Raw genomic sequence first — 12,186 nt, 5'->3', positions numbered from 1 at the left:
ACATAACAAATATAAGAAATGTGAATTTAGTCTCTCACAATACTGCAGTTGTGCCTAGGATAGGGTCATCTGGTTGTCTGTGAAAATGTGTGCCTGTTTGCGATCAGCAGTAGTGTGGAGACTTGTAAAGAGCACCTGCTTCTGAACCACTCCAGGTGTTCCTGTTTGTAGGGTGGACAGCCCAGGACCAGGGCAACTGTTGGCCAACTATATATAGGGCCACATATTTCTTCTCCCCTTTTTCATGCTTCGTGTCTCTTTCCCTTTCGTCTCCTTCATGTGTTCTTCCAAAGGCACAGGTGATTAGATGAGCCTCACTAGATAATATTGAGGCCTAAGTCAGTGTGCTAAGGATGAAGGTGTGCAGTTGGGGTCTTTTTAACTAGCAGGAGCTAGAACTCGTGTAAAGTCAGTTTGCAGACATTAGAGAACACTGAGGAGGAGCATAGGCTTCCCGCTGTGAATGAACTTCTTAAAGAAAATTCTGAGCATGATTTGAACATTAGTGTTTAGACAGACACAACAGATACATATTATACACATTTGAGCAGATGCCTAGTGTTGTAACATAGTATGGAATGGTAGGAGTGGGCACTACAAACTGAACCTTTACAGGTGAGACAGACAAGCTACAGCTTAAAGGCAAGACTTTTATTTTTCCATCATAAGGAAGTTAGCTTTTTATATCATAAATGAATAGGCATTAGTAAAGAATTAATTATTAGCCAGAGGTAAGTGTCATAACCTGTGCAGCGTGACCAGGAGAGGAGAAGGGGTTGAGGAAGTCCAGACATAAGCAGCAGCTCTGGGGTTGTCAGGGCTCGGCCATCACTCCAGCCTCGAACCTCAGCAGGTTTCTTAGGGAGAGGGCAGAGGAGTGCTCAGAGCATCTCTGCACACAGCAGGCACAAGGTGCAGAGATGTGGGAGGAAAAGCTGCAGCTTCTAGTATTTGTGCACACTTCATTTTGTTCACAAACACTCATACTTGAACTCAAGAGAAGAGCTTTGCCACACCCGTCTTCAACCTGGCCCTTTTGTGGAAACACCTTTGCTATTGTTCCGTGGCTCTGAAGCCTTGAATCCTCAACTGCCCATGCCCATGCCAGTAATGCACATTATTCCCTCAGGACTCCACTCACTCAACTCTTCCTATGCTCCCTACAGGTCCACCCACCAGGATCACACTCAAAGCCGATACTGTGGAAATTACCCTGTGGCTCTGGGTATGCCTAAACAGCGGAATCAGTTAGAAAGGCTTTATAATAGATGAACAAGATCAAAGGCAATGGATATTTTCATTCTGTTTCAGTATACCTGGCACATGTTCCACGGTGTCTAGGAAATGCATTGGAAGCTCTGCAAGTAGCAGCAGCGCTCATAAAAAGGTGGCCAAGAAATAACTTAAGAGCTGAATCTCAGAAGACACGTTAGACAGAATAGCTAGACTTAGGAATAATTTTTATCTGTGTTCTAAGAACACAGTGAGAGCTGAGGGAATAGGGATCCATCTCAAGGTAATGGTGGCCAACTTCCATGTCTGCCTTCCATGAATGTTATACCTATCTACAGTCAGAGAAAAATGGATCCCTTATGTTCACCAGTTGGCTTAGAGGGCCTAACTGAGCCACCTCCTGGATAAGTGACTAATTTGTTACTACGGGTACAGAAAGCATACTTTAGCTTCAAATTTCTTGGTATGAAGCAGCAGCAAGGGGGTGGGGTGGCAGCATACAACTTCATCAACTTTAATTTTCTTTGCTAAGGTTGTTCAGTGGTTCTTACTGTCTTGCTTGCTGTGAGGCCACAGAATCTAGAAGCGTGCATATAAAGGGCTGTGAGGACAGAGCAGGTAAATCAACCATCTGTTTTCCCCACAATATGTATCCTACTACTTTGTGTAACTCCAAATTTTGCAAGTCAAAAATATCTTTCAGCAGCATATGTTGCTGATTAACTAAGTATCTAAATGTGGAATGAAGCAGACCTCTGTCTGACACAAGACACAAAGATTAATTCACAGACCATAGACCTAGATGTAAGAGGGAAAACTATAAGCCCCTTAAAAGAATCATATGTATAAACTTTTGTGATCTTAGGTTAAGTAGAATGAGCAAAATAATGGTTCTGTTGGCCTCACAGAAATCAAAATATTCAATGTTGACAAGCTAAAATACTGTGCTAAAAGCTAGTCAAAATAAAGTGAAAAAGACAGTCCAACTGAATGGAATAAAGTATTTGCAAATCATGTATCTTGGTTTTTAAAAAACTCCAATTAAAAAATCATTGGAATATAAAAAAAAAAAAAAAAAGTGGCCAGGTAGTGATGGTGCACACCTTTAATTCCAGCACTTGGGAAGCAGAGGCAGTCGGATCTCTCTGAATTTGAGGCCAGCCTGCTCTACAGAGTGAGGTCCAGGACAGCCTGGGCTACACAGAGAAACCCTTTCTGGAAAGGAACAAAATAAAAATGAGTGGAGTTTAGGACTTACGGAGATGGTTCAGTGGGTAAGCCACTTACTGCACAAATATGAGGACCTGTGTTCAGATCCCCCATGGAGCCATACAAAGTAGCACAAGTTTGCAGTCCTGGTGCTTCTTCAGCACTAAGACATGGCCTCCAACACAGGAGACTCCCTGTGAGCTTTTTGAGCCAACTAGCTTGGAGTATGGAGCAGCCGTGAGACTCCCTGTGAGAACAGGGTAGAGAATGCAGTCCAACACTGAGCTGCTTGCTCTCTGATCTCCATACATGAGCCATGGCATGCCTGCCCATCTACAGTCACATATGTCTGTCTGTGTGTCTGTTCCCTCCCCCCCCCCAACACACACACACACACACCATGAGCAGAGTGTAAATACTCATTTTCTAAGCATTTGTACTAAATAGACAAGAAATACATGAGAAAGCATTCAACAAATCAATCATTAGGGAAACCCAATCATGGGCAATCAAGATTAACATGAATGTACCTCAAGAGGATGTTAATACACAAAGGAAACTGTACAAAGCATCAAACGTTTTATGGCTCCATTTGTATGCAGTGTCCCTAATCAGCAAGTATGCAAAGACAGAGCTTGATTGCTGTCTGAGGCTAGGGTGGAGAATAAGCAAGGAGTGACTGCTGAGAGCTCTTAGTGTCACTGCCTTGTATCTAAGTAACACTGTGAGTGACTGGCTGTGTGTCTATCTGTGATGATAGTCATATTTTGAACTTAGAATGTGAATATATCAATACGGTGTTTAAATTCCTGGACAGATGAGCTGGCACACCTGGAAAAGATGGTGTGCACAGTTGTGCCCTCAGGATACTTGATCTAAGTCCTTACTAGATCATACAGGTGAGGCAAGATGGAAACAAGTGATAAAGGGCCAGTTTGACAACATCTGACATGTGACACATGTAAATGGGACTATAGATGTTAAGAAATTTCTGTAGCCTCAGTAATAGTGTCAGGCCTTGGGACCTGCCCTTGAGCTGGATCCTACTTTGTGCCTGTCGCTGGACCTTCTTTCCTCAGGCTCCCCTCCCTCCCTCCCTCCCTCTCTCTCTCTCTCTCTCTCTCTTTCTTTCTTTCTTTCTTTTTTATTAGATATTTTCTTTATTTACATTTCAAATGCTATCCTGAAAGTTCCCTATACCCTTCCCCCACCCCTCCCCCTGCTCCCCTACCTACCCACTCCCACTTCTTGGCCCTGGTGTTTCCCTGTACTGGGGCATATAGAGTTTGCAGGACCTAGAGGCCTCTATTCCCAGTGATAGCCAACTAGGCCATCTTCTGCTACATATGCAGCTAAAGACGAGCTCTGGGGGGTACTGGTTAGTTCATATTGTTGTTCCACCTATAGGGTTGCAGACCCCTTCAGCTCCTTGGGTACTTTCTCTAGCTCCTTCATTGGGGGCCCTGTCTTCCATCCTATAGATGACTGTGAGCATCCCTGTATTTGCCAGGCACTGGGATAGCCTCACACGAGACAGCTATATCAGGGTCCTTTCAGCAAAATCTTGCTGGCATATGCAATAGTGTCTGGGTTTGGTGGCTGATTATGGGATGGATCCCCAGGTGGGCTAGTCTCTGAATGGTCCATCCTTTCATGTTAGCTCCAAACTTTGTCTCTGTAACTCCTTCCATGGGCATTTTGTTCCCTATTCTAAAGAGGAATGAAGTATCCACACATTGGTCTTCCATTTCTATCCCTGTAACTCTTTCATACAGGAACAATTATGGGTCAGAGGTGTGACTGTGGGATGGCAGCCCCATCCCTCACTTGATGCCCCATCTTCCTGCTGGAGGTGGGTTCTAAAAGTTCCCTCTCCCTACTGTTGGGCATTTCATCTAAGGTCGCTCCCAGGTCTCTGGTGCATTCTGGGAGCCACCCCCTCCACCTCCTCTTTCCTGAGGTTGCTAGTTACACTCTCTCTGCTGGACCTCAGGGCTTCAGCCCTTCTCCCTCACCCAAGACCAGGTCAGGTTCCCCTCTCTCCCCACTGCCCCTCACCCTGTCCACTCCCTCCCAAGTCCCTCCCTCCTCACTTGTGATTGCTTTCTTCTCTCTCCCAAGCTGTGTATTCCTTATGGATTTTTTCTCTTTTTCTTTTTTTCTTTTTGGCTAATATCCACTTATTAATGAGTACATACCATACATGTTCTTTTGGGTCTGAGTTACCTCACTCAGGATGAGCCTGACACTATAAGTGAGGCTATGGAGCGCTCACAAAAAGGGATCTATCATGACTGCCCTCTGAAAGACCCAATAAGCAGCTGAAAGAGTCAGATGCAGATGTTTGCACCCAACCAATGGACACAAGCAGCTGACCCCTGTTGTTGAATTAGGAAAGGCTGAAAGAAGCTGAGGAGGAAAGTGACCCTGTAGGAGGACCAACAGTCTCAATTACTCTGGACCCCTGAGATCACTCAAACACTGGACCACCAAGCAGACAGCATCCACCAGCTGATATGAGGTCCCCAAAACACACACAGTAGAGGACTGCCGAGTCTTTGTTCATTCAGAGATGAAGTAGCTAACCCTCAAGAGACTGGAGACCCCAGGGAGTTTAGAAGAAGTAGGGTGGGGTGGGGGGTGGGGGCATCCACATGGAGATGAGGTGGGGTTGAGAGGAGGTGTGGGATGTGGAGCAGTCAGATGGTGGATGAGGAGGGGCAGGGAATGGAATATGGAATATAAAAATGAATTACAAATGAAATTAACCTAAAAAAATTTTAAAGGAAAAAAGCAGTTTTCAATTAAAAAAATTAGAAAAAACAACAAAAAAGAAATTTCTATTCCATTTATTTCAGTAATATACTTCAGTGTTCATCAGTCACAGAATCTCTTCTGGTTATAGCTGCTCATAAAAGAGAAATGAGCACTTCTGCATAAAAGGCAAGAAAAGGGTCAGGAAGCCAGCGTGGTGGGCAGACCCGTGATGCTTGGGATGAGCATTTTGTCTTATACTACTCTGATCCTATGATGGAGTTCTGTTACCTTGGGAGACCAAATGGCAGTTTTGGGTAGGTGCCACACTGGAAAGCCTCCTCCAGCTTTCTGTAGAGCCTGAGGGCAGAGGTAGAAACCCCTGTCTGGGTGTGGGCCTTGTATGAGTGGCCAGTAGACCAGGTGAGTCGGCAGCGCAGAGGTATGTTCCTTCAGGCAGCTGTGAGAAGAGGGACAAGTGAACGATCACAGTGCTTTGTACTTTGATTAGTATTTAACTGGGGAGCTCCAGTCACCCTTGTTTCCTTTTTCTTGTAGCTGACATCAACTTGGATGTATCAAAGCCTTTGAAAGCAAACTTAAGTTTTACCAAATTCGATCAGATAAATCATTTTTTAAAGAAGATAAAAAAGGCACACAGCTCTGCACATAGCAAAGAGACCTCCACCCCGTCAGACTCTGTACTGAATACGGATGAGCCTCCTGTCCCCAAATGTTACCGTGGAAAGTTGTCAAAGACCAAAGTTCACTGTGATGAAGCACAGAAGACATCATTTCAAGAAAACATTTGGAGAGCCATCTCCTGCTTTCAAAAGGTTTCTGTCCATACTACCCAAATCGTGGTCTCCATGGAAACTATCCCGCACCCTCATAAGCCATGTGTGTTAGCATCACTGTCAAACCTCAGTGGAAGCCTTAGTGTCAGAACAGCACAAAAAGTACCTGGTGAGTTACAGAAAGGGAGTGGGGTGGAATGGAGGGGGAGGAGAAAACACCCTTTGTTAGCATGTGATAAATGCAGTGTTTTAAGGACTTAGAGTCATTAGAGATGGGAACTATTCTAGCTTGTGAAATGATTTCAGAGATGCTGGTTTGGTTTGGCTTGGTTTAGGGTTATTGTCATTTTGTTTAAAGTTGTTTGTCTGTTTAAACAAATCTGTGAGCCAGGGTATTTCCTAGCTCTAAACTGCTTCCTATCCATGTCTTGAGGTACTTTCCTGCAGCTGTCTTTGGAACTGTTGGTTCCTAAGCTCCTTTTAACTGAAGTGGCTCAATGAAGTGGCTAGCACAACATTGAGTTGAACTTTGGAAGCCTTAGAACAGTGTTTCCACAGTGCAGTCTGTGGAACAAGCACAGCAGATCACCTGAGACCTTACTGGGAATGTGTGTACTAAACCCCCAACCCAGCTTATGAATCATACTCTCTGGGCACAGAGCCCAATGATGTGAATTTGGTCAGCCTTGCAAGTGATTCTAATGCGTCACTGGGAACCATTTATTTTCAAAAGAAAAATTGCCATGGTGGCAGATATGCTCTACAAGGTGCCAAGCTGAAGCTCAAGCCTGGGAGAGTATCACTGAGGTGTTGTGTCAGGCAGACCACACCTGGCTGGGAAAAGACTGAAACTGTAGAGGGGCATGGAGCTAACTGGCCATGACATCTCCATTTTTCTCCTTTGCCACTATGACTAAGTAGTAGCTTTTCCACACTGAATCAGAGAGGGTGGGCACAAAGTGTGAGAGGAGAAAAGTCAACACAGGCAGGAAATAACCATTTCAGTCACAGAATCTGCTACTGGGAAAGCTGAGAGGCAAGTGCAGAAGTGTCACTCTGGAACAGAAGTCTCAAGAGGAAACCATATATTTTCCCAAAATCCTGTGGGAGTGTGTCCTTTTCCAAGGCCCTGTATGGAGGAGGGTTGTGGACTGATTTTTGTCAGTCCCTAAGCTGTGTACTAAAAAGTAATTGTCAGCTGGAGACTAATTGTAATTTAGTTCTAGAGAGCCAGTTTGAGCACAGTGGTTTGGTTTTAACTTTAATAGTTGTGTAATAATAATATTATGCCAAAACATAGTTGATGTCCTTCCTCTCTGAAATATACATAATCAAGCCAGCTAAAAGATCTTTTTTTTTCTTCCTTTGTTGTTTTTGAAGTCAGAAATGAAAAGTGAAGGGTCTAGGGGACATGAAAGATTCTCAAACACTGGACACTAGTGTCAGGTCCTCCGTGCCCACCCTCACACCTTTCTAAATGCTGTCCCTTAATGGTGGCAGGGAAAAATTATGTCCCAAACAGTGGAAGAGCTTTAGGGCCCCATGCAGGCCAGCTCTGTTCACATCAGCATGATCTCTAGATTCATTTTTAAAGATATTTAACCTTCATAATTGTTTTCATTATGATACAATTGAACACTTTTTATTTAGCCAGTCAAATGGTCTATTTTTTGTAATTTTCCCTTTTATATTAGAAAAACTGCATAATCCTCTTCTTGTATAATTATGTTCTTTTATCTTGTTAAGCACAAAAATAGATACGTTCGCCTTGACTAAAAGATACTTGGTATAATTCTGCTGGGCAGTTTCCAGCAAACATCTTAAAATAGTTTTTTAGAGTCACATTAAATCAAAATTGAAGTTAGTCATTTAATTTAAAAAGATGTATTATAATGAAACTATAACAAAATCTGTTGTGTGTAAGTGAGATAGGGTTGGGACAGATTCTAGTTGTGGCTAAAGGCTAGCATCTAGGGAAACTAATTGAGAGATTACTACATAGCTCTTCTTGGTTTTGTTTTTAGTTGGGGAAGATAGGATCTCTTTCTGGATCCCAGGCTAGCTATAAACTTGGCCTTCACACCAGGATCAGGACATACTTAAATAAAAAATAGTTGTAACTGTATTTCAAAGAAAACAGTAATTTATCATTATGAATATTAATTTCATAATGCAGTTGAATATCTTCAAATTGCATGTTTTTTCAGTTAACTTGAAATACATTTGTTTGGTTTTGGCTTGTTTTGAGATAGGATATCACCATATCCTATCTCTGGTTGTCCTGGAACTCACTACCTATATAGACCGTGCTTGCCAGATTTAAACATCTGCCTGCCTCTGCCTCCTCAGTGCTAGGATTCAAGATGTGCCACCACACCGGACAATTTGGTATTGTTGTGATAAGTGACAAAAATAAAAAGACACACACACACTACCAGCAGCCATATTTTTTTGCGTAGTTTTCAAGTGGTGGTGGTCTGTATTCAAACCAATTTTTATGGTGTATCTTTGAGCTCAAAGGAATGACTGTCAGATTTTTATAGGTTGACTCTAATGCAGAAAAACTTCCCCAAGTCTTTGATTTTACAGTTTCTGTCACCATTGTGAGCATCTGCAGCAGCTGCACTTCTCAAATTATTTGCTGAACCAAATTGAGCACAGTGACAAAGTAGTCATCTCCGACGGGCTATTAAACAGAGAGGAGCGGGTCTGCACACATCAGAGCATCTGTTGTGCACATGGCGTCCTATAGAAGGATGCAAGATAAAATAATTGTCAAAATTTTTTCATTAAACCCTCAACAATTTACACTTGTTTATCTGAATCTGCATAGCTCCCCAATGAGACAACACACTTGGGGTTTCTTTGCTTCTCCCTCACTTTTCTTTGATCCTTTTTGATGTGCTGACTTTAATAAACACAGTCAAAAACACTGTGCAAGAACATCATGGAAAAAACTACAAAGGAACGGCCCAGCAACAGAGCTCTGCTAATCCCTAACTTACGCAGGCTATTTTTAGAGAAATATTTTTTTAACACTCTTTATGTGACAATGTTATATAAACAGGGAAAAGCAGTCCTTTCCAGATGAATTTTAATTTAAGAGCTGAAAAAGATTTGTAATTCTAGAGGAATCCTATGTGCTAAGTAATTCTTAGAGAAACACCATTGGGAATGTGCTGTAGGCATGTTCCCTCACTTGTCAAGAGGACCAAGAAAAAAAAAATGAGTTTGCCTAATGATTATTATTTTTTTATCATCTAAGCTTTTAGAAACCTATGGAAAGTATGTGGGGAAAGGGAATAATTAAAGCATGAAACAAGAAAGCTAATGTTTGCTGGGCAGTGGTGGCGCATGCCTTTAATCCTAGCACTTGAGAGGCAGAGGCAGGCGGATTTCTGAGTTCCAGGCCAGCCTGGTCTACAGAGGGAGTTCCAGGACAGCCAAGGCTACACAGAGAAACCCTGTCTGGAAAAAAAAGAAAAAGAAAAAAAAAAAGAAAGCTAATGTTTTTCCTCAAACATTGATACATTTGTGCAACCTAGAGAGCTTTAATATTCACTTACTCATTTTAAAAATAATATAGTAGAAATTTTTTTGGTTTTTTTTTTAATTTTTTATTAGGTATTTTCCTCATTTACATTTCCAATGCTATCCCAAAAGTCCCACATACCCTCCCCCCCCACTCCCCTACCCACCCACTCCCACTTCTTGGCCCTGATGTTCCCCTGTACTGGGGCATATAAAGTTTGCAAGTCCAATGGGCCTCTCTTTCCAGTGATGGCCGACTAGGTCATTTTTGATACATATGCAGCTAGAGTCAAGAGCTCCGGGGTACTGGTTAGTTCATAATGTTGTTGCACCTATAGGGTTGCAGACCCCTTCAGCTCCTTGGGTACTTTCTCTAGCTCCTCCATTGGGGGCCCTGTGATCCATCCAATAGCTGACTGTGAGCATCCACTTCTGTGTTTGCTAGAGTAGAAATTATTAACTGAGCTTGTTAAAAGAATTCCCATTTTCATTTTGCAGAATAAAATAAAATACTCCTAAACTATGACTATTTCAAGGGACTTTCTATGCCTCCACTCTGCAGATGCTTGTGCAGCCATGACTCCTATAGCTAACTCCTCTCTCCTAGAACACTTCTGTTCTCCCATGTGTCTTAATAAAATCGCGATTGCCGTCTGATTGTAGATGTGATGCTTGTAATATCACAGGAAATCTTATGAGGGCTCTGCCAGTAACAAGAATCTAAGTTAGAGCCAGGCAGTGGTGGTGCATGCCTTTAATCCCATCACTTGAGAGGCAGAGGCAGGTGGATTTCTGAGTTCAAGGCCAGCCAGGGCTACACAGAGAAACCCTGTCTCGGGGGGAAAAAAGAATCTAAGACAAAAATTGTATCATATATTCTGAAATATTTTAAAGTCAATAGTATTTCTTTGGTATCTATTAAATATGACTCATAGTAGAGTATGTTCTTTAAACAGTTGCTCCCACCGCCCCACCCCCACACACCCCCACCCCCACACACCCCCACCCCACCCCACCCCACCCCCACCCCACCCCACCCTGCCAACATGGGCACACAGTGCCGATCCCTTTTGCTGTTTGAAGCATGTCATTTTGGAGACATGCAAAGTATGTAGTTATAAATTCTGAACTGACAGCGAGTCTCTTTCCACAGGAGGGTGGGGACTGAGCTTACACTTTAGCTCCTCTGTCAGGGTAATTTATGGCTCTATTAAGATGGTACGCCTTAGATTTCTGCAAACAAGAGGACACAGTTTAGAGCTGTGAAATCATTGGACTTGAGTTTGCCTTGCTCCTTTCCGGGGGCCAATTAATATGGCAACCTTTAAATAGACTAAGAAAAAGAGGAACACAACTGGAACGCCTTGTTAACACAAAGGAAAATAACCTGGGTGGAGCTGTTAGAAGTGGGAAACCATTGACAAGACTGAGGACTTTTCTCCCAAGCAGTGACTTGAGCTCATTGTCAAAGGAACAGTGGCTTTAATCACTTTCCCTGACCTTTCTGTAGTTAACTTGGTATATAAACTAAGAGAGAGAGAGAGGAAGTATAGCCATTCTTTTCCATGAAATTACCAGTAAAACATTTATTATAACAGAAGCAGCACTCCCTTCATGCTCTGCAAGTGAAACCAGGTCATTGGTGCAGAGTGGAGCTCCCACACTTCTGCTGTGCTGCAGTACCCTGAGGGAAGTCTGTCTGCTTTGGATGCTTCAGAGATGCATGTTAGCCTGGTGGGAAGTAAAGCATGGAATTAGGTCTGACTACCTCAAATCCTGTGTTGCAGCAGTGAGCTGTTTACAGCACCCCAAAGACTCTTGCTGTTCTCAGAAAGAAATGCATCTCTTTCCAGGGTCTGAACAATGAGAAATGAATTTCTTGACAGTTAAAGACAGGACAGATTTAACTTTTAAGGATCCACTGAGGATGGAAGCATAAATATAGCTAGTTGACAGTTATACAAACCACCAACGATCCTTAATGAATCCTGGGTGTGGGCATCAAGGCCCTGTCAATTTTGACATTTTGACCAAGTAGCTTAAACCCAACACTCAAGAAAAAGTCGAATGCTTGCTGGTCTGTAACATCTGGGATTTTATTTGTCATTTTGGAGTAACTGGCAAGTGCAAAAGAAAGAGTAAAGGGGGATTATCTTGACAATGAAATGAGTTACTCAATCTTGTGATAATGAAAAGCAGAAGAATTCTAATGCCTTTCTGTAGTCCCTGAGGTAGAGGTACATTTATGATTTTTGCAGAAGTAAAATGTAGGCAGGCAGAGCAGATGGCCTAGAGTCCATGAAACATAATAGCTCCTCATCCGAGGACTGAGCGCCACTATTAATCCCAGGCAGATTCCCTCCTATTACTCTATAAGAAGGTTCAAAGTCGCTACTGGTCAGCTAGTATTGCCTCTTTTTTCACTCTGAAATTACTCATGACTTATTTTGATATGTGAGGATAGTTTTCTGTGCATTCTGGTAAACTATTGAGGCATTCTCCAAAAAGTAGGAGGTCCTAAACTTTAAAATGAAATAAAAACTAGTAAGAAAATTTACAATTTCTCCCATAATACTTCATATTATTTCTCTAATATGATGAAAAATAAAACCTAACAATATGAGACCCAACATTTAAATCTCTTGTTTGTGATCATTAAATG

General features: G+C 42.5%; 1 protein-coding gene across 2 annotated transcripts in view; it reads left to right on the top strand.

The window, feature by feature from the left end:
• Vps13b (vacuolar protein sorting 13 homolog B) overlaps positions 1-12,186 on the top strand; it is a 553,787-nt gene that overhangs the window by 398,375 nt on the left and 143,226 nt on the right. For both annotated transcript variants that reach the window (XM_029469591.2, XM_021183993.3), the window contains exon 36: positions 5,755-6,162. In XM_029469591.2, the coding sequence (XP_029325451.1) occupies positions 5,755-6,162 (408 nt within the window). The remainder of the gene's footprint in view (positions 1-5,754; positions 6,163-12,186) is intronic.

Source organism: Mus caroli, unplaced genomic scaffold (genome assembly GCF_978045245.1).
Source record: "Mus caroli unplaced genomic scaffold, Mus_caroli_1 scaffold_16, whole genome shotgun sequence".
In the NCBI taxonomy this organism is placed as follows: Eukaryota; Metazoa; Chordata; class Mammalia; order Rodentia; family Muridae; genus Mus; species Mus caroli.
Note: the sequence above shows the minus strand (reverse complement) of the source record. Positions and strands in the feature narration are given on the sequence as shown.